The following is a 21566-nucleotide window of genomic DNA, read 5'->3' on the forward strand; positions in this document are numbered from 1 at the left end:
TTTTGCTATAACCTAAAACTATATTTAACACACTACTTAAGAGAATGAATACAGCATCACTTTCTAACACAACATATATAATATTAATTTTAATATTTGCCAAAAGGCAATCATAAAATACGCATTTTTCGCATCGACCGGGCCCCTCCGGCACTGCCCCGCCCCTCCTGCCGTCCCCAGTCCTAGTTCTCTCATGAGTTTCTTGCCCGTGTCATGCAGAAACAATGTCCCACCAACACTACGTCACAGTTCGTTTCTTCTGTGCATACAATAACTTTATTAATCATGAGCATCACAAAGGCCTCCAGAGTCTGTGAGTCAAGGGCAGATGTGAAAAAACCCTGCTTTCTGCTCATTCAATTTTCTTTATGACAAATATCTCTGTTATTGAGCACATTTCCAACAATAGCAGGCAGCTAATCTATGTTCCTGGCAGGATATTCCTGTCCAAGTCCATGACAATTTCTTTTTGCAGCTGCCTCATACATCAGCGTTTGCAGGTCCTGCATGCAGAGGGGAACAGGACATCTGTAGCCTTGAGACTCTGCAGATGTTGGATTTTAGGATCTCAGCTCTCAGAGAGGCCAACAGGCAGTCCCGGCTCACTGCAGTTCCCAGCAGGAACACGAGGGGGTGCTGCAGGACAGGCTGTCGGCGTGCGGCCTCTACGGGCGCTCAGCCTCCGCCCCCGTGGTTTCTCCTGAGCTCTTCCCTCAGCCCTGTCAACAGCAGGAAAAATCTCGTCTCACTTCCCGGTCGTGCTCCGGCACTGGAAGCAGTGATGACATATTCATAAAATCCTGGAATGTTCCGGGTGGGAAGGGACCTTGAAGCCCATTCCATTCCACCCTCTGCCATGAACAGGGACACCTTCCACTATCCCAGGTTGCTCCAAGCCCCATCCAACTTGGCCTTGGACGCTTCCAGTCACTCCAGGCTCCTGTGTATTACTGCAGCCTAACAGACAAATAAGTTGTTTCTTGGAATGCTGTTGGAGAGAAGGTAATTAATGAGGCTGAGAATCACATTAACACCTACACTTCTGGGAGCGGCAAACTATGTATTTTTCACCCAAAAAGTGAGGGTTTTTTGTGACACCAAAGCAGAACTCATCTACAGTTGCATGAAGTGAGTGCTTCAGAAAAAATGATGGGATTAATTTAAGACAGAGAAATAACGTGGAGAATCAGCAAGTGCCAGCGGTTAGCAGATTGAAAGGGCGAGAACACACGCGAGCAGGAACTGGAGTATGCCTTTCAGATGAGACTAACTGCGACCGCATTAATTTTAAAATTACTTTTTTTTCCCCGCCGGCTGGCGCTGGTGAGATGAAAACTACATTTCCCGTGATGCTCTGGGGCGACGCAGGATGGCGTCCCCAATCGGGCGGGGCGGGGCGAGAGGCGTGGCCAGTGGGGAGGCGGGAGAGGCTTGAATATTAAGGCTGCGGCAGTACTTGGCTGTTTGGCTGGTGGAAGGTGCTGTGTCTGCTGTGGTGCTTCGCGCGGCCGGGGACTGTGTGCGGTACGTCCGGCTGGGTGGGAGGCGCGTCCGGAAAGGGTTGGCGGAGCATGCAGCGCTCTGGGCTAAGGCGGCTGGAGGAGCTGTGGGATACGTGCGGGGTTGAACGCTGAGGTGCTGTGGGCTTAAAGGTATGCAGGGCTGAGGGGTCCATGGAGGACTGAGGCGGTCTCAGGGGCTGTGAGATACACGGGGCTGAGGTTTGTGGGATCCGTGAGGGTTGCGCGTCTGTGGGGTCGGAGATGGAGGCTGAGGGGCTGTGGAGTCTGTGAGAGGCCCTCGAGTTATCGGTGGTGTCTCTGAGGGGCTGTGAAGTTCGAGAAACTGATGGCTGCCGCGCCCGTGAGAGACGCTCGGGGAGCCGTGAGTTGTGTAGGGCTTGAGAGGTTGTGGGGGGCTGAGGCATTCCTGTGGGGCTCAGGGGCTCCAAGTACTGAGGGGCGCGGGACTGGCGGCTGAGGGCCGTGGGGTGCGCGGGGCTGAGGGGCACGGGGAGATCGTGAGGGGCTGAGGTTTTGTGAGGTCTGTGGGGCTGTGGGTGTCTCTGGGGGTCCGTGAGGGGCTGTGGGGTGTGTAGCGCGGACGGGCTGTGTCTGTGTGGGATCCCTGAGGGGCTTTAGGGTATGAGGTACATGGCCCTCGCGGCTGTGGCGCTCTGAGACGTATTTTCCTGCCCGGCCAGCGCGGGGTGCCCGGTCCCGGCGTGCGGCGATGCGTCCCGGGGCACCAACAGCCTCGGCTGCCAGCGGGGAGTCCCCGCCGCTCTGCCCCGCCGCCCCAGGCAGGGATTGAGGCTCGGCTGTGCCCCCGCCTGCTGCAGCCGCTCGTCGAACTGGTGAAGGACCAGGGGGTCCCGACTGAGCCTGGCTGAGGCTCCCCCTGGCCGGAGCGCAGCCGTCGGGAGCCCCTGTGAGGAGGATGGGGGGAGTCTCCGGGCAGGGAAAAGAGCAATCACCGGGGAGGGAGATGGCCTAATCGTAGTGGCTTTTGCTGCTAATATTGCCTGCTTGCGGTTCTTCATTGTCAAGATGTGTTTCCAGTAGGGGGGAATTAAACGCTCAAGTCCCTCTAAAAGTTGGGTATCTGAGCGATGTGTTCTGGCTGCACAGAAATGTGGGGTGAATGGGCTTAGGAAAGCTGTCTCTGTCAGGTTTCAGGTCAGTACTCAGCTGTACAGCTGTCCATTTTAGACAAGATTAAAGGAGAGGTGGTCGTGTCCCAGGAGACAGCCACTCCCTCCTGACGAGGGAGAGTGTGCAGCTCCTCTGACAGGGACAAGAGATGTCCAGCCTGCAGAAAGAAATCAGTGCAGGACCTTAGAAATCCAGCAGGGTAAGGAGGCTCAAAATGGACGGGGAAAAGAGAGGAAGGTGTGTGGAAGTTGATGACTTCTAAACTTCGAAGCAGAGGTTCCCCCTTGCCTGTGGTTTGTGTCTATTGTAAATACTGATTTATTGATAGAATTGTGTAATTGTTTGGATTAGTGGGAACCTTATAGATATCTGGTTTCACCTTGCATTAGCCCACGTTGCTCCAAGCCCCCTGCAACCTGGCCTTGGGCATTCCCAAGGATGAATCAGCCACAGCTTCTGTGTGGCAACCTGTGCCAGGGCCTCAGCATCCTCCCATGGAAGAATTTCATCCCAATATCTCACCCAAAGCCACCCTCCTTTGGCTTAAGGCCATTCCCCCTTGTCCTGTCACTGCATCCCTTGTGAATGGTTGCTCTCCTAAAGAGTCCCTGGCCATGTGTACTCTGTTCAAGTTTAGCAGGCTGATATTGCTTGAATAAGGTTGAAAAACTCTCTGTGGAGTTTTAAACTCAAGAAAAGGAAATTCTTGCTGAACAGAAGAATTGGCAGAGGTGGCCTGCTGAAATGTTTGGAGGGCAGAAAAGGAATGTAAGAGGCAAAACATGAGCCAGAGAAGGGGAGAGAAGGCAGGCATTAGTTAAATGTGTAAGAGAGAAATGTAAGAGTTGAATTATTTTGGCAACTAGAAGCTGAAGGAAGAACTTGTTGGCTGCCTTGTGCAAAGAAGGGCTGTGCAGCATCCTGCAAGTCTTGTTTTGAAGTGCTTGTGAGGAAAAGAGAAGAGCGCAGATCAAAAGAATTCAAGAGCAATATCAATGGAATATTTATCCTGGCAATAGGATGACAGAGAGGAGCTTCCAATGGCTTCAAGTAGACACCAAAAGGAACAGCTGTGCTACAGGTGTTCAGGCTGTTGTAGAGAAGTGATGGAAGAGCTTGTGTGAAGGGAATCAATCCTGTGAGATCAGCTTTGTTTCACAGGTGCTTGGATAAGCCCCAGTGTTGCCATGCTCTTTGTAGCTGAGAAGAATAGAAAGGCACGAGGCTGATGCCTGGATGCCCTAGGGTGACTTTATGATGCTTGTGTTATAAATAATAAATGGTAAACCCAAATCAATCTATAAAAAATTTATATTTCATGATGAGGATTTGGTCTCCGATGGCCACAATCAAAGGGTCAGTGTCGAGCCCGGGATTAGCTCTTGCTGACCACATTTCTGAACTCTCTCTGTTCACCACTGCTGCCTCTGCTGGGCTAGTTTTATACACGGGTTTTTCTGCAACTCTGGGGCAGAGTTTCTTCTGTTCTTGTCTCTTCTCATATTCATGTAGTTTCCTTTTCTCTGTGCTGGGCTGGACAAAACGTTTTCTGGGAAATGATCAATGCTGATTGTCGAGTTAAGGGAACCTGGTATTGGGATGCACACCTTTGACTGCTCTGTCTTGATCATGGATACTTATTGGGTATTCATAGCTTGGGTGTCTCTGCACTGTCCTGGAAAGGGCCCATCTCCACACAGAGCCACGTAGTTTCATTTACTAATTAGGTTTTTTTCTCTTTGCTACCATCTGTGAATTCTCAATTGGTGAAGCAATCTCTTTCTCAGGCTGCGGCTCGTGGTTTTAAATCTTTAAGAATTTTTCGGACAAGCACAACTTATTTTGTGTTTATTTTACACAGGCACGAATTATTCCATAACAAATATCACACTTTTGTCCACTGTGGTCTGTTCTGTTGGTCATGTGCTGGAACACAAACTTTTCCAGACCATGTTAGAATGATAATCTAAAAACAAAGCTTTCCTTGCAAACCTTCAAGGACACAATATGATAAAACCCAGCTCGGAATTCAGTCCTTACAGTTGATAGGATTGGGCAACTGGAACATCAGGCCAATGTTGTCCAATGAGAGAAGCAGCTGGTGAGGTAATCTCCTCCCTGGCTTCTGCCCTCCTCAGCTACCTTCATTATGCCAGCGATTGTGTGGTGCAAAATAAAATGTCCTTGGAGAAGTACCAGGCAAGAGATAACAAAGTTTTAGGAATGTGTCAATAAGGGCCTGTTCCCTGTGGGAATGAATGGTGGAAAAGTACTGGAAGTTACATTGCAACATTTAACAGTGTACAGAACTCCAAATACATGAAGACTATATGAAAGCTAAAAACTTCAGGCATCGAGGTAATAAAAGTATTTTCATCTTTTCAATATGGACATTGTTGTAAGTGGAGCTTGGTAAGAAAAACTCTAATGAGGGAGGGATGCAACCAGGCTAAAATTCTTGGAAACTCCAAGAACATTCTTTTCAGATGAAAAGCAGTTTGTTTAAATGTGAGAAACTAAGCCCACTCGTCAAGTTAAAGAGTTTAATAAATTATTTAGAAAGGATAAAACATAAAGCAAAAGATGCAAGTGCCTGGTAAAGCCAGTACCCTCTCCCTTCTTCAGCCCAGGGTTGTTTATAGCGCTGCAGTTGCATCACTTTCTCAGTTTTTGTCGTACATCTGTTTTGGGCTCCTTGACCACACTTCTTCCTTCAGCTTTCCATTCCTTTTGCACAATTCAATGATTGCAGACTTCAGCAGTTTACAGGGTTCTTCTGAAGGTCTGGTGTTGGCACTTTAAGCTTGGTGCTTCTTTTGTGGTTTTCCTTTCTCTACTTCTGCTATTTTAAATGTATGTTTTGCAGCAGCAAGCATGTCTTAAAATACATCTTTTGCAAGCCTGTTTACATCTTGTTAAAGCCTTCTCTCTTTGCATTGCCCATAAGCTATTACTAATTTTTCCACACTTAAAAACAGTTTAAAACTTAAAATAATTATTTGCAAGGAATTGCAATTCTATAATTAAAACATATAAATAGCAGTGAGAGCCAACTACCAAATAGCCATTTATAACATTAAATTAGTGGAAAAGTTCAGTAAATCATAGGCTTAATATAGCTGAGAAGAGTGAGGAATTATAATATAAGTTTCTTTTACCTATCTCTTTGTGCTGTTTAAAACATTCATTCTGGTCTCTGAATGCTTCCATATTTCTTTTAATGTCTTCCCTTAGAGTAGTCTCTGCTCCCCACTTAATGAAATTTCTTAGATTTAATTAAATAAAATATCCTGTTTCTGGCAGAAGAGGCAAGGATATTTAATTCCACTCCATTGAAGGGCAGTGCAAGAATAACCTTTGGTGAATGCTCTGACATTAAAACCTGCACAGGGAAGAAAGGATTTCTCTTACTGCTGATTTCACGATGCCTCAGGAAGCAGTTTGGGAAATGATGGGAAAGAGGAGTGAGTATTCCCACCATGTAACTTATTTTGTGCTGAAGAGTCTCAGGGAATTGAAATAGGCAGATGTGAGTAGTGTGTTGCCAGACTAAATTCCACCTCTTCTCTTTACTGCTGGACCTCTGTGGGGGACAGCTGAGCAGTAGAACAAAAAGCACTGCACAGTCTGCCATCTTGCACCTGGTGGGCCCAAAGCCCTGGGAACAGCAAACTGAAATGTAAAAGAGAAACCAGAAAAATATTGTGCTTTGTCTAAAGCAAGTCATGCAAGTCTGTGGTTAAGCAATGTTACCAGGAAACATAAATATCGTGGTTATCACTTTGGCAGTGGAAAATTCCACCTAAAGCTGTAAGAGTACATAAACTGAGCTGTAGAACAATAAATTGGCTTCTTGCTTGCACCAGGCAGAGCCCCTCTCCCAGTCATTGTCAGATCTCAGAAATGGCTAAGGAATTTTTGTGGTGCTGCAATGGCCTCTGATGAAACAAATGAGAAAAAACCAAACTCCAAATCTGGAGGCTCTTGGTGGACAGGATAATGAATATTATAGAATTGGGACAATCTTGGCTGTAAAATAAGAACTGTGTGTGATAAATGGATAGGATTTGTGTCAACTAAATTTTAACTATAAAGTTATAAAGTAGGATTGAGATAAGCAAGATCCCAAAACAGAATTGGCCTTGGCATGAACAGAGTCCTTTTGTTACACGTGAAAAACAGGATACAGGATGTAATACTGAGATAAGCAAGATCCCAAAACAGAGCTAAGTTGGGACGATTCCAGGTGAGGAATCCAAGTTGTGGTTTTATCTATGAAATAATAAGGCTTGTTTGGAACATAATGCTTACTTACATAACACACAGCTTAGTGTGCATGTGCAGCCTGTGAGGTTATTCAGAGGACAGCGAGGAAGGCAGAAAGCCTGCCCCTGAAAAGCCAGGAGACCCCCTAGCAACAACTGGACCATGTGCTATCTATGCAGTATAGTGACATAGATTTCAGGAATTGAAAATAGGAGGAGATTCATGGAAAAATATCAATGAATATGTATTAGCATACAGTATGGAAGTGTAGTTTGGATTACTTTGTTTTGTACTGGGTCAGGGTGAGAAGCCCTCCCCTGGTCGGTTTTGCTTATGCTTTATACAAACCTTAATCATACTTAATTAATCACAGCCACTTTTTTATTTGCTTGGTTATATTTAATACACTTGATTGTGTGATATATGTTAGGGAATAATTCGTGCCTGTGTAAAATATTCATGAAATAAGTTGTGCTTGTACAAAAAATTCTTCAAGATTTAAAACCACAAGCAGCCTCTGAGAGATTGCTTCACCAATTGTGAAATCACAGACTGCAGCCAGGAGAAAAAACCTAATTAGCAAATGAAAAGACGGGGGGGGGGCTCTGTGTGGAGATGGGCCCTTTCCCAGGACAGTGCAGAGACACCCAAGCTATGAACACCTGATAAGTATCCATGATCAAGATAGAGTAATCGTAGGTGTGCATCCCAATACCAGGACAATCAGCATTCATCACTTCCCAGAAACTGTTTTGTCCAGCCCAGCACAGAGAAAAGGAAACTGCATGAATATGTAAAGTGAAATGAGGAATAGGAGAAACTCTGCCTCAGGCAAAGAAAACCCCATGTAGTTTTTGTATTAATTCTCTTAAGTACTGTGTTAAATATAGTTTTAGGTTATAAAAATAGAAACTATGCTATGTAGGATACTTTGTTTAAAAGAAAGGACTCGCAGCGAGATAGCAGCCACAGGACACCTAAATCTTTCAGAGAAAAAGAATTTATTGCCCTCTTATCAGAAGAAATGAACTTCTTCCCGCCTCGAAGGCAGAGCCCGGTAGAGGCATGTTACAAATAAGAAGCTTGACTAGGCCAATATTCAAGCAGCAATCAATTTATTAATATGGTAAAGTATGAGCAATACAGCGCTGGGTACAGTTGGGGAATTTTTCCCTCCAACTGCACACTGGTAGTTAAAGGTTACAGGTATTTATAGGGATACTCAAAAGCTTTCTCAACAGTTTCTGTTCTAATTTCTACTCATCAGCAGTTTCTAGTCCCAATTTTTACGTCACAATTCTATACACTATTGTGATTTAATTTTTCTCAGGACGTATCCTGAGAAAAGGAGTATCCCCAGATGGTGGTGGTCTGGTTTCCAAAAGAGGAAAGACAAATCCCATCTGGTGGGGTCCAGGTCCCCAGATGTGTGTCCACCTTTTAATTGCAGAGACTATAAATCTCATAACAGTGATGTCCAGCTTCCCTTGGTCAGTACCATAAACCCTGAGGTGTTCATCCTTTCTCAAGCTGTTTTTCTCTGCTTTGTTAAGGCATGAGATAAACATATTTCCTTTATATATATTCCAAAGCTATAGTTTCAAGGATACAAGCAATATTCTAAAATTATACTTCAAAAGGTTATTATTGCAGAACTCTTTATGGATTAGCTACAAGCAAAAAGCAACATCCTTAAAGCTTTAATTCCAATGCTCCTAAATCAACCAAGGTTAAATGCAAACAAAAGATAGGTTCAAAGGCCTTCTTCCATACTTTACATTCCTCAGGTATGATTAGAATTTGCAACTGTCCCATTGTTGGTCTCCACACATATCACAATCACAAATGCACACATTGCCTGTGTGTGCCTGACACGAAACACAGCTTTGTATTTCACAGACAGCATTGGTGAGCAGAGCGGATTCCCCAGCCCTCGAGTTCGGATCTGTGTTCCCAGGCTCGACGCTGCCCCTTTGGTTGCGCCTATTGGAGACCGAATCCTGGTCATGAAAAAAAATTTATTATTGATTTGGCTTTATAATTAATTATCTATAACAATTGTATTCATTTATATAAAATTGCAGTTCAAGTGAAATTGCTGCTAAGTTAAATTTTGCTGTTTATTAATTAGACATACAGAACTTCATTCATAACACTGTTCAGGGATTTTTGTGGTGCTGCAATGGCCTCTGATGGGAAAGCTGAGAAAAAACCAAACTCCAAGTCTGGAGGTTGTTAGTGGACAGGGAGTGAATATTATCATAGAATTGCGACAATCTTGGCTGTAAAATGACAACTATGGCATCTGTGGCAAATAAGGAATACCCAGCCTGACTAGGATAATGTGTATGTACATATATATATATCTCCCTCAATATATATGTGAAAAATGCCAATCACTTGTTTTTATAATTTTTAAAAGTTTAATAGTAATAAAATGGTTAAAAAATAGTAACGCAATTAGAGTAATAACAATTAGGACAAATTGAATTAGGACAATATGAGACAATAGACAAAGAGTTACAGACCCCGAGGTACCTTTTTCTGGGCAGCAGGAGCCCTAAAAAGGGCTACGTTAACAGAGGATTAACCCTTAAAACCAACAGCCTGTTGCATATTCATACACTTCGTACATGGTGCATAAATTCCATTCACATACAGGATTCTGTCTGGTCATCGACACCTTCTTCCTCTGAACCCTAACAGCGCCTTCGAGGCGGGAAGAAGTTGGTTTCATCTGATAAGAGGGCAATAAATGCCCTTTCTCTGAAAGATTTAGGTGTCCTGTGGCTGCTATCTCACTGTGGGTCCTTTCTTTTAAACAAAGTATCTTATGTAGCATAGTTTCTATTTTAACAATTTTTATAACTTGAAACTATATTTAACACAGTACTTAAGAGAATTAATACAGCATTGCTTTCTAACACAACATATATAATATTCATTTTAATATTTGTGAAAAGCCAATCATAAAACACATGCATTTTTCACAATATATAAACATTCCCTCAGAATAAGAGGAGCTGTGGCTGGTGAGGACGTGCAGGAGGAGCCTTTGAGGTGCCAGTGTTCAGCTGGTGGGCTGTGACTGTGTTAGAAGGGAATTCGATTTTGGAAAAGTCTCCATCAAGCTTAATTTTCAATGTAAGAAAATGCCCAGATGAGCAGTAGATGAGGGAAAGGGAGATGCAGAATGCAGAGGGATGTGGAGACTGAAATGAATCCCTGTGTTGTTGATGTTGCCTTTCCTTCCACAGCGTCCTGGCAGGACTGGGAGCTCTGGCTTGGAAGTGCCCCCGCCAGTGCCCAGTTTCACCCCCTATGTGGACGAGTCAGCTGAGCCACAAATGATGTGAGTTTGAGTTTGGGATGGGGGATTGCATCTGGGATTCTCAAAGCTGTTTCCTGAAAGTGGGACTTGTTTTGTGAGTACTTAAGCCTCTCTTGCAGCTGGAAGAATTTAAAAATCTGTTGGGCTGGAAGCAATTAGTGCTGCAGCTTGAAGACAGAGGCTTCAGCAGAGGTTGCATAAGGACTTGGGGAGTGTTCAGTGCTGCTCATGATGTGGGGGCCTGTATCATATTCATATATGCTAATGAGCTTAATGGCTTAGCTCAGTGTGTTTACACAGAAGCACAAGCTCTGTGTCTTAGGGTGCTGTTTGCTGTGAAAGAGCCCCAAATGGAGGCAGATTTGTGGCTGGTTTTTTTCTGTCTTGGGAACTCTGTGCTCAGCATATCTGGAGTTTTATTCTGCAATAAGCCGTCAGAGTTGCCATGCCAACAGTGTTACTTAGGTCGTGGAGGAGTGAGTGTGGTGCTTGTACAGTGCTCCCTGAAATGCTGATAAATCCCAGGAGATGGGGTGGTTTAGTTAGAGCAGAGGAAAACACATTTTTTTGCAAGGTTGCTCTACCTTTCTGTGGCTAATGATGGCCAGGGAACAGACAGGCTCCTTCTGAGGGAGGAGTGGCAAAGACTGTTTGGTATTACAGACAGTTCCCAGGGGTTGGAATTGCATGGAACCAAGGAATGCTGAGGAGTGGTGAGCAGCAGGGATTGCCTGTAGACTGCAGAGTGGCTCTGCCTGTGGCTGTGCCAGGGTTTAGCTGACAAATGTGTAAAATCTGCATTCCTGTTAAACTGTAAGACTATTTCTTTCTCCTGGAAGTCAGTGATGGCACATCAGAGGGTAAATCTCTTGGCATGCCCACCTTGTGGAAGGTGTCCCTTGCCATGGTGAGGGGTGAAAGTCGATGTTCTTTAAGGTCCCTTCTGAGCTGGGCCATTCTGGGATTCTGTGCCAAGTAGAGTTCCTGAAGGCTGAAAGTCCTGTTCATGTTGGAAGGTGGTGGAGTGGAAGAAAGGGAAGAGCAATGTTCAGCTTTTACATAAAAGAAAGATTTGTCATAAAATCTGGAGGCTTTCACTGTGTTTTCTGTTTTTTTCCAGGATGAGCTGAATGGAATTGAACGCTTGAGTGAGGATGCAATTGTGACGGGCTCCTACAAGAGCAAGACCCTTTGTGCCAACCCAGAGGACACGTGTGACTTTAACAGGGCTGCCCACCTGGCCTCAACGCCCTTTCACGGGGTGGGAGCTCAGAGAGTCCCAGCTCCTGCTTTCTCTCAGGGTGAGGTGAAGGAAGATAGTCCAGAATCCAGGAGTGCAGCTCTGAATCAGGAGACACCGGTGGGTGCAGGGCCAGACAGTGAAGCATAGAGAGCTGTAAGCGGCGTGGTGAGCTGCAAAGGTCAAGACTTAAAATTAAGAAGGTGATCCACTGGGGATGATGGGATCTCTAGTGTCAACCAAAGAAAAAGCTAAAGTGTCAGCAGAAGAAAAAGCTATAGTGAACGTATGGAGCCTTATGTTGGACCACCGAGGGATAAAATGTGATAAAAAGGCTCTGCATAGTTTATTGCAGTGGTGTAGGAACCATGGGGTAGATGCCACCATAGAAGCTGCATTTCTTGTTAAAATCTGGGAACGGGCTGGTGAATTGATTTTTGAATCAGCCTCTCGAGGTGATGACACTGCTAAAAATATTATGAAAACCTGGAGGCTGGTGCTGGACACCTTGAAACTGCTGGAACTTGAGCAAAACGCAAAAACAGCAGCTGAGGCACCACAGACTCCACCTGCCAAGAAACCCAGTGATGGTGGAGCTCAGGAGCGAGCGGTTGGAGGAATAGGTGCCACATCAAGTTCACGAGTGAAAAGGACGGGTGAAAAACCAGAAGGGAAGCAGCTGTCATCCGCGCCTTCCATCCCTGCAACTCCGCCAGTGCCGTGTGCACCTGCACCCCCACGTCCTGCACCCCCAGTTAGCACAAAGCCATCCTCTCCTCCTCTGCCTGCAGATGACCGGAGTGACGATAAACTTCTGCCGACAGCCCCTCCAGTGCTTGATAGGTCCAATCGCAAGCTCGGCATGGAAATAGGAGCCGGGAGCCGTGCGGCACTTGGTGCTGACAGTTCCAGCAGGGAGCTGCCAGCACCCAGAGTGGCAGGATGCCACACCTCATCGTGTCCACAGCCAAAGCCTGAGAAGCGCAAGGAATCCCCTGTATTAGTAGATTTGCGGAATCCTAACAGGGGAGGCCCAAGTTGTCATCCCCCTGCTGGCCCTCAGAAGGATGATTTTACCATGCAACCAGTGTCAGCTACTATCTCAGGATACGACCGGGTTAGATTTTGGCAATATCATAAATTAGAGGCCATTGCTAGTGGGGATCTTGAACTTGCTGAACGACTTTCTGATCCATATCCCCGGCTGTTCTTGAGTGGCCAAGAGCTTGTGAATGGGACGACTGGGGCTACTATCTCAGCATATAATCCATTTAGCTTTTGGCAACGTATGAAATTAATGGCATTTACTAGTGGAGATTATGAAGTTGCTGAACGAATTTCTGTACCTATGTTCCCGCAGTCCTTGGATGACCAAGAGGGGCAAAACAATGGGACTGTATCCTATATACAAGTCGCCTTTAAAATTCTCACCCAGTTACGCCAACTAGCTACCCAGCATGGCCTGGGGTCTGTGGTTGTAACAAGGATGTTACGGCTTCTAGCTGAATGTGAAATGACACCCTTTGATGTCAAGCAAATAGCGGGGTTGCTCTGTACCCCGAAGGAATATGAGATGTTTGAGTCCACCTGGAAGGAAAATGTGGAAAGGCAAGGGCTGCGTAGTTTAGCGTTGCCGCAGCAAGATCCGTGCTTTGGGGCAGAGGTCTCTCAGCTTCTGGGATGGCCTCCTGTAAATAACCCTCAGTTGCAAGCACGCCTAAATCCTTTGATATTGGCCAAGGCAAGAGATTTAGGAATGCAGGCCCTGATGAAAGTTGGAAAAATGGGATTGGTGATGCCAACTCAGAGTTTCATAAAAATTAAGCAGGGCCCCAAAGAGCCTTATATGCAATTTATAGAACGATTAAAAGATGCAATAGAAAAGCAAATAGCAAATGATGAAGAAAAATGTCTGTTGATACAGACATTTGCACGAAGCAATGCAAATGAAGACTGCAAGAAAGCTATAGACCAATTACGAGAAATAAATCCATCCCTAGATGAAATGATTGATGCATGTGCTGATGTTGGAACTGTATATTTTGAAATGACTAAGTTAGCTGATTACTTGGTAGCTGCTCTAAGGTCGTGTGAATGCTATGGATGCGGGCAACTAGGCCACATAAAAGCAAATTGTCCCCGTAGGTACAACTCATCTGGGACACGCCAGAAATGGAGAGCTGTGCCTGCAGTGGGAAACTGTTACCGATGCGGAAAACCCGGTCATTTTGCCAAGCAATGCTGGTCTAAATTCCACGTGAACGGACAGCCTCTTAGTGGATAGGGAAACAGGAACAAGAGTCCTAAAGGGAGATGCTTGCAGACATGAGCACCTTCCCGTCCTCCAGTGCAGGTCTATGCAACCAGCTCACAGGGACAAGAAGAGGATCTGCTGATGTGGAAGTGTCTGTCGATGGCATTATAACTTACAGACTTGTTGAAGGTATATAAAATCCCCCTCGAGGCCCATGGGCCTACTGGGGAGGGATTAAGTACATTATTATTAGGATGATCAAGAGCAATGTTACAGGTTTTTTTTGTCCACCCTGGAGTTACAGATACAGACTATACTGGACAAATATGTGCTATGGTATCAAGACCTACTCCTCCTGTATCCATTCCAGCTAAAAGTTGTATTGTTCAACTTGTACCTTTTAAGTCTTGTGTTCCTGAAACAGACTCAAAGCTGTGAGGAAACTGAAGCTTTGGCTTTGCTGGGGAACCTGAAGTATACTGGACTCAGGTGATGTCTGATCGAAGACCAAACGTGGTTTGTACTCTTACAATGCCTCAGGCAAATCCATCCCCCATCAAGGTCAGTGGGATGATAGATACTGGAGCAGATGTTATGATCATATCTGCTTACACATGGCCTCAGTCATGGCCCACCATAGCTGTAGGATCTGTTGCTGGCTTGGAGGTACCACACAAAGTTACTTGAGTAGTAAGCCTGTGTTAGTTGAAAATCCAGAACAGAGAGGCACAATCCATCCCTATGTTACTGCTGTGCCACTCACCTATGGGGAAGGGATGTCTTGTCAGCATGGGGGGTTTGGCTGGGAACAGATTTTTAACAGGGGCCACTGTGCTGAAGGGTGTAAAGCATGCTACATTAGCCTTAAAATGACTCACTGATCGACCTGTGTGGGTTGAAAAAGAAAAACTGAACATTCTTTAATAGTTGGTTAAAGAGCAATTAAATCAAGGTCATATTGAGCCATCAGTAAGTCCATGGAACATCCCTGTGTTTGTGATTAAAAAGAAATCAGGTAAATGGAAGTTATTCCATGACTTAAGAAAAATGAATACAGTTACGGAAAGTGTGGGTGCTTTACAGCCTGGAGTGCCATGCCCTGCTATGATACCTGCTACCTGGGACATTCTGATTGTTGATTTAAAACTGTTTCTTTACCATTCCTTTATGTCTTGATGATATCCCAAATTTGTATTTACAGTGCTCTCTGTCAATCATGCAGCAAAGAAGGCCTTTTACAGATTCAGCCAAAACTGATGCAAGTACTGCAAGAGTTGCAGTTGCACATTGCACCTGAAGAGGTGCAACAACAACCCCCATGGAAATACCGGGGAGTTAAAATGTTACATCAGACAATACAACCACAAACAATTAAATTTTCAACCAAGATCCAAACATTAAATGATGCACAAAAACTTTTAGGTATCATCAGCTGGATATGACCCTATTTAAGGTTAACTACCCCACATTTATCACCCTTGTTTAATATTCTGTAAGGTGACCCTGAGTTAACTTCCCTAGTGTTCTGGTTTAGCATAGCTTATTTTTTTAGTTAAAACCTGTTTTGCCCTCCTCCTAATCCTTATCTCACAACAGAAAATGAGTAAATAATTCTACTGGGTGCACTGGCATTTGGCCAGTGCTAGACCCACTTCATTAATTGGTGCATTGGCCAGAAAACTCGGATTGGCAAATGAAAACCATTACACTTAATTGATGTTTTTGCCTGGTTACTGAAACCACTGCATCTTTTGGTGGAGAATACAGGCAATTGGTGAAAGCTGTGAGATAATTAGGAGAAATAAAGGGCAAAGCAAGTATTAAGCAATAAGTTTAAATAGAATTATAGTGGAAAATTTATATTGTTATTATAGTGAAATGTCTAGGGGTGGAGATTAGTGTAAGCAATTTTTTCCTTCTGTTTAGTTTAGTATTTTTTATTGTTCTAAGTAGAAGTTGCATGTTGAATATAATTTTGATGATTTTTAAATGTGTATTCACAGAGACTAGGGGTGGTGAATGTTGTGGTTTAACATAGCTTGGTTTTTAGGTAAAGAAAAAAATCCATCAGTTATGGAAGTGATTCTCTGTGAGGACTGCTAAAAGCTTCCTCTGGGCCCATCAGAACCAATCCTCTGGCTAGTTTTGAATATTGACACCTTGTTAAACCACTTAAGGAAGCTGAACACGTCCCTGTGTAATCACATTTAAAAACAAACAAAACTGTTGCCTTCTATGTCAAGGCAGGCGACCTGGTTCTGAGGTACAGCTCGACAGCCCTCTCTCCAGGGCCGTTCGGGCCAATGACACACGCAGACACCAATGTGGTGGACAGTCAAAAGGCGTTTATTATTTCTTCCCATGGGGTCTTATAGTCTTGGGGGTCTCTACGTCAAAAAGGGTTTGTCTTCCTTATCTATGGTTAGTAGAGAATGGAAAAGTACTGGGTAAGGAGTGGAAAAGTGCTGGGTAAGGGATAGAAAGTTGCTGACTTCAGTGGGACAGCATTCTTATTGTTAGTGGGGCCACATTCCTATTGTTAGTTTCTTATCTATGAGTACCTGGGGGTCTTATCTACGGGAAACAGAGGGTCCCGCCTTTCCGTCACATCGCGTCATCTTCCGCAGCGCCTCTTCCCTAGCTACCACACAAAACCCAGGAAAAGCTGTCTTGCTTCCAGCTTCTGAACAGGTAACTGGACACTGATCAGGGCCACACTTCACCACATGGCCCACATGACGTGGTAGGGCTGGGCTGGGCCTTGCTCTGCTGCAGTGCTGGCCACACCATTAAATTGATAATGGCCCTGCCTGTATCTCAGAGAAAACTCATCAATTCTTGCAGTTATGGGGCATGTCACATCTCACTGGCATTCCTCATTCCCCTACAGGCCAAGCCATTGTTGAGCTTGCCCATGGCACTTTAAAGTGCATTCTTGAAAAACAAAAAGGGACAATGTCTGGTGAAACCCCACAAAGTAGGGTGGCCAAAGTTCTGTGTACACTGCATCGCTTTATGATATCGCCAAACTCCCAAAACCGTCATTTCAGTCCTCTAGTGCCATCCAGTTGCCCAAGCCTGAGGTATGGGACCTCATTAGCAGCAAGTGGGAAGGTCCTTGGGGCCTTCTCGAGGCTCTGCTCTGGATCACAACCAGCAGCACCTCCCTAAGGGCCCCTCAGCTGATGCTGTGGAACAGAAACAATGTTTGGGTATCAGTTGCTCTCTGCAACTGATCAGATTGAATTGAATTGATTTTTGTCTATGGCACAGCCAGAACAACCTTTTCACTCCTGCTTAGTGGGGGTACCCTTGAATGGCACACAAAGTATACAAGTAACACAAAATGTTGTCAAAGTGCCATGCTCTTCCCAGAACATTTGTAATACTAAAACCCCCTTAGGGAACTATGGGATGTTTTATGATAATAATTTACCTGTTGCTTCATGTGAACCCCAAGAGTCAGACATTTTAGGGACATTATCAGCAGAAGGGTGTGTATTTTTTAATTACACACCAGAACATGATATGTTGGACAGAAGTGGGAACAGGAAAGCAAAATGTTACTCCCAATAGTTTTTGGATTAAATAGGTGGCTTGCTTTGTAGCAGAAAGAGTAAATGAAGCTTGCTTAATTTTGAGTGCTATGGCTATAGATGTAGATAGCATGCGGCATGCTGTTGGTTTTCTTTTGTTAGCTCATGGACATAGTTATGAAGAGTTTGATGGCATGTGTTATATGGAAGATTTTCTGGGAGATCACTGGCTGGAAGAGTTTGGTTTATCAGGCTAGGTGAAGAGCCTCATTCAAACTGGGCTTATAATTTTTTGTATTACCATAATTATTTTGTACATTGTGCCATGTTTGTTATCCTGTTTACAAAGGGCTCTGAGAGGATGATAAAGACCACCTTGGTAGTTGAAATACAAAAAGGGGGAACTATGATGGCTAACAGCTGACCTGATGGCCTCACAGACACAAGCAACCTTGACTTGATCAGCCTGTACCTGTGAGAAAAAGGAAGTCTTTAAGGAAGACTTTTTCTGCTTTAAGGAAGAAAACAATGAAAAGCTGAAGGACTTAACTGCAAGGAATGGATGCTGGCCAATCTTTGGCCAGCATGTATGGAGGCAGCTATTGGCCAGTGATCTGGGTGGCAACAAGTGACCAGCCAATTGGGATTGAATGTGCTGCTTTTGAAAACCCTATAAATATGAGCTGTGAACAATAAAGATCACTGTTCCTGCTTGAACCTTGGCATGTCGTGTCTGTCTCTGCTGTGAAACAAATGGATATGGGAAGTGTTCAGTGCTGCTCATGATGTGGGAGCCTATATCATATTTATATCCAGTAATTAGCTTAATAGCTTAGCTCATTGTGCTTACACAAAACCACAAGCTACCTGTGTTGGGGTGTTGTTTGTTCTGAAGCAGCCCCAAATGGAGGCAGACTTGTGGCTGTTTTTCTTCTGTTTTGGGAGCTCTGTGCTCAGCATATCTGGAGTTTTATTCTGAAATAAGCTGTTGGAGTTGCTATCCCAATAATGATGCTTAGGATGTGGTGTGAGATGAAAAAGGACTGCAGATACAACGTGAATCAAGAAAAAGCCATTTATTGTGCTTCTAAATGTTCTTTATATTTACTTCTTATCATGCTCTACACAGTCATGCATTGGTAAATTGGTAGCTCTGCTTTGTCCACGCATCTCTTGAGTGGGAGCTCTACTTTGTCCACCAGGCAGGCATGCATTTTTTTATTAATCTAATTGGTAGATGCTGGTGTCATTTTACTCAGGTGGACAGCCCTATGTTTGTCAGTAACTTTGCTGCTGCTTCTTTCTTCTTGCAACATCAGCTTTTCCATCCACAAAGATGACCTTGTTCTTTAGTTCCAGAAGGTTAGGCTGGTTCATTAAACACATGTCCATTTTCCTGGAAATATGATCCCACAGTGGAGGAGTGAGAGTCCTCCTTATACAGTGCTCCCTGAAATGCTGCTAAATCCCAGGAGATGGGGTGGTTTAGTTAGAGCAGAGGGAAACACATTGTTTTGCAAGGTTGCTCTACCTTTCTGTGGCTAATGATGGCCAGGGAACAGACAGGCTCCTTCTGAGGGAGGAGTGGCAAAGACTGTTTGGTATTACAGACAGTTCCCAGGGGTTGGAATTGCATGGAACCAAGGAATGCTGAGGAGTGGTGAGCAGCAGGGATTGCCTGTAGACTGCAGAGTGGCTCTGCCCGTGGCTGTGCCAGGGTTTAGCTGACAAATGTATAAAATCTGCATTCCTGTTAAACTGTAAGACTATTTCTTTCTCCTGGAAGTCAGTGATGGCACATCAGAGGGTAAATCTCTTGGCATGCCCATTTCTCTGGGGTGGAGATTTGTTTCTTACCAAGGCAGCGGCTTTTCATAGCAGGGAGAGGGACAGAGTGGGTAGAACTGAGCACCAGGCTAGGTTATCTCTAAGGGACTTAGGCAGAGACTTGGCGTGTGGTTTAAATTATGTAGTTGAAATCTTATAAGTTCATTTTGTTTTCCTGGCTTTGAATCTGTTTCCTCATGGTACAATGGACACCTGCGAGGAACAGTATAGTTTTAAGACTGGTTTAGGTAATGTTGGAAATGCTGTTTTGGAAGAACTGTGGATATGAAAGAGCCTCTTAGTTTTCCTTTACAGATGTAGATCTGTTTCTGCAACGGGCTACTGTCCCATTTTCCTTTATATTTGATGAATCCTCTACTTTGACAAATCAGAATTTGTCTACAGTAGAATTATTCAAGACCTGGATTTCAGAGGGAAGGCAAACGGAAGCATCAAACTCTTGCTGTAGTAGCTGCAATAACTGTTAGCTGCATGGATGGGGAGGGGGGTGTGTTTTGTTTTGTTTATCTTGGTATTTTTATTTGATTAGTCAGAGTCTCTGATGAGGAAATAGTCTTCTGTTCTTCAAACTAGAACTATTTAAGCTGCTCTTCTTTATTCTGAAGAGCTGTAGTATACTACTGTTCTGTTTCTTACTTCTAGTTCTGTAGTAGAAATTGGTTGATTGGAATGATCAATAGACTTAAACTCTTGAGTGGAATTTGTTGGAGATGGGCAGCTGCTCTAATAAATGTGTAACAGTGTGTAACTTCCTCTTAGTTGTTCAGCAGACGGTGCCCATGAGAAAAGTGCCCGTCAGCCTCTCGCTGTTCGTGATCCTGTGGATTCTCTGAGTGCCAAGGAAAGCACGGCAGCAGCAGGAGCAGGAGCCTGTGTAAGGAAACACTTGGGGCCATGGCAGATTTCCTGCCCAGGAGACACCAAGGCAGCCTGTGCTGCTGTCAGGCTGGGTCAGCTTGGCTGGACTGGCATCACGTGTGAGCAGCAAGGATTCTAAACTGCTGCCTGGCATGGCAGTAATTGAAGGGGGTGATGGTGAGCTTGTACAGGAAATATCCTGTTGTGGCTGTGGCTGCCTTGTCCCAGGAAGGGTTCCAGGGCAGGTTGGATGGGGCTTGGAGCAGGCTGCACTTGTGGAAGGTGTCCCTTGCCATGGTGAGGGGTGGAAGTCGATGTTCTTTAAGGTCCCTTCTGAGCTGGGCCATTCTGGGATTCTGTGCTAAGTAGAATTCCTGAAGGCTGAAAGTCCTGTTCATGTTGGAAGGTGGTGGAGTGGAAGAAAGGGAAGAGCAATGTTCAGCTTTTACATAAAAGAAAGATTTGTCATAAAATCTGGAGGCTTTCACTGTGTTTTCTGTTTTTTTCCAGGATGAGCTGAATGGAATTGAACGCTTGAATGAGGATGCAATTGTGACGGGCTCCTACAAGAACAAGACCCTTTGTGCCAACCCAGAGGACACGTGTGACTTTAACAGGGCTGCCCACCTGGCCTCAACGCCCTTTCACGGGGTGGGAGCTCAGAGAGTCCCAGCTCCTGCTTTCTCTCAGGGTGAGCTAAAGGAAGATAGTCCAGAATCCAGGAGTGCAGCTCTGAATCAGGAGACACCGGTGGGTGAAGAGGCATTCACTGAAGTTCTCAGTGTAAAGAAACTGAGGTAAATAACTGTAAAGGACCTACAGCCCCTTCTCCTGCATGCCTTTCATATTGTGGTTTTAGTATTGCTGAGGAAGGAGTTTTTCTGAAAAGACCAGAATATCGTGGAGAGAGGCATTTCTTTAGCTCAGGGTCCATTTTGCCTTGAGCAGATTGAGGAGGTAATAGCAAGCCCACTTGGCTTTTTTCATTAGTGCTCTGGGACTTTAGTAAAAGTTTTTTAACCAAATAACTTGCAGAGAATTTAATAAATGCTTTCTGTCCTCATTTTCAAATGTGAAAAGCAGAATCACTAGTTTCTTTTATACTTGTAGAGAGAAGGTGATTAATGGGACTAAACATCTTATTAACACAGTCTTACACTTCTGGGAGCCACTTTAGGGAGTGCCAAAGTATTTATTTTTCAGGGATACCCAAAAAGTGAGGTTTTCTGTGACACTAAAGTGGACCACATCTCCAGTTGCATGAGGTGAGCACATCAGAAAAAATAACAGGATGAATTTAAGACAGAGAAATAATGTGGAGAATCAGTGAGTGCCAGTGGTTACCAGAGGGAAAGGGCGGGAACATACGGGAGAAGGAACAGGAGTATGTCTTTCTACTCAGATTAACTGCGAGCGCAGTGTTTATAAAAAATTTTAGTATTTCCCGCAGGTGCCGCTGATGCGGCAGGAACTACATTTCCCGTGATGCCCCGGGGCGACGCAGAACGGCGCCAATCGGGTGGGGTGGGGCGCGGCCAATGGGGAAGTGGGAGAGGTTTGAATTCTGAGGCGGCGCTGC

General features: G+C 44.8%; 1 protein-coding gene across 3 annotated transcripts; it reads left to right on the top strand.

Annotated features, from left to right (window-relative positions):
* Window positions 1-1473: 1473 nt before the first annotated feature.
* Window positions 1474-17987, top strand: LOC131558680 (uncharacterized). 3 transcript variants are annotated; one of them, XM_058806627.1, is made up of 3 exons: window positions 1474-1524; window positions 10178-10272; window positions 11372-17987. In XM_058806627.1, exon 3 carries the CDS (start codon window positions 11709-11711, stop codon window positions 13773-13775), a length of 2067 nt encoding a protein of 688 aa, XP_058662610.1. In that variant the 5' UTR covers window positions 1474-1524; window positions 10178-10272; window positions 11372-11708; the 3' UTR covers window positions 13776-17987. The 3 variants fall into 3 exon arrangements, with proteins under 3 accessions (XP_058662610.1, XP_058662612.1, XP_058662611.1); XM_058806628.1 differs by lacking the exon at window positions 1474-1524 and adding an exon at window positions 1606-1652; XM_058806629.1 differs by lacking the exon at window positions 10178-10272.
* Window positions 17988-21566: the final 3579 nt, after the last annotated feature.

This window comes from Ammospiza caudacuta, chromosome 6 (assembly GCF_027887145.1).
Source record: "Ammospiza caudacuta isolate bAmmCau1 chromosome 6, bAmmCau1.pri, whole genome shotgun sequence".
In the NCBI taxonomy this organism is placed as follows: Eukaryota; Metazoa; Chordata; class Aves; order Passeriformes; family Passerellidae; genus Ammospiza; species Ammospiza caudacuta.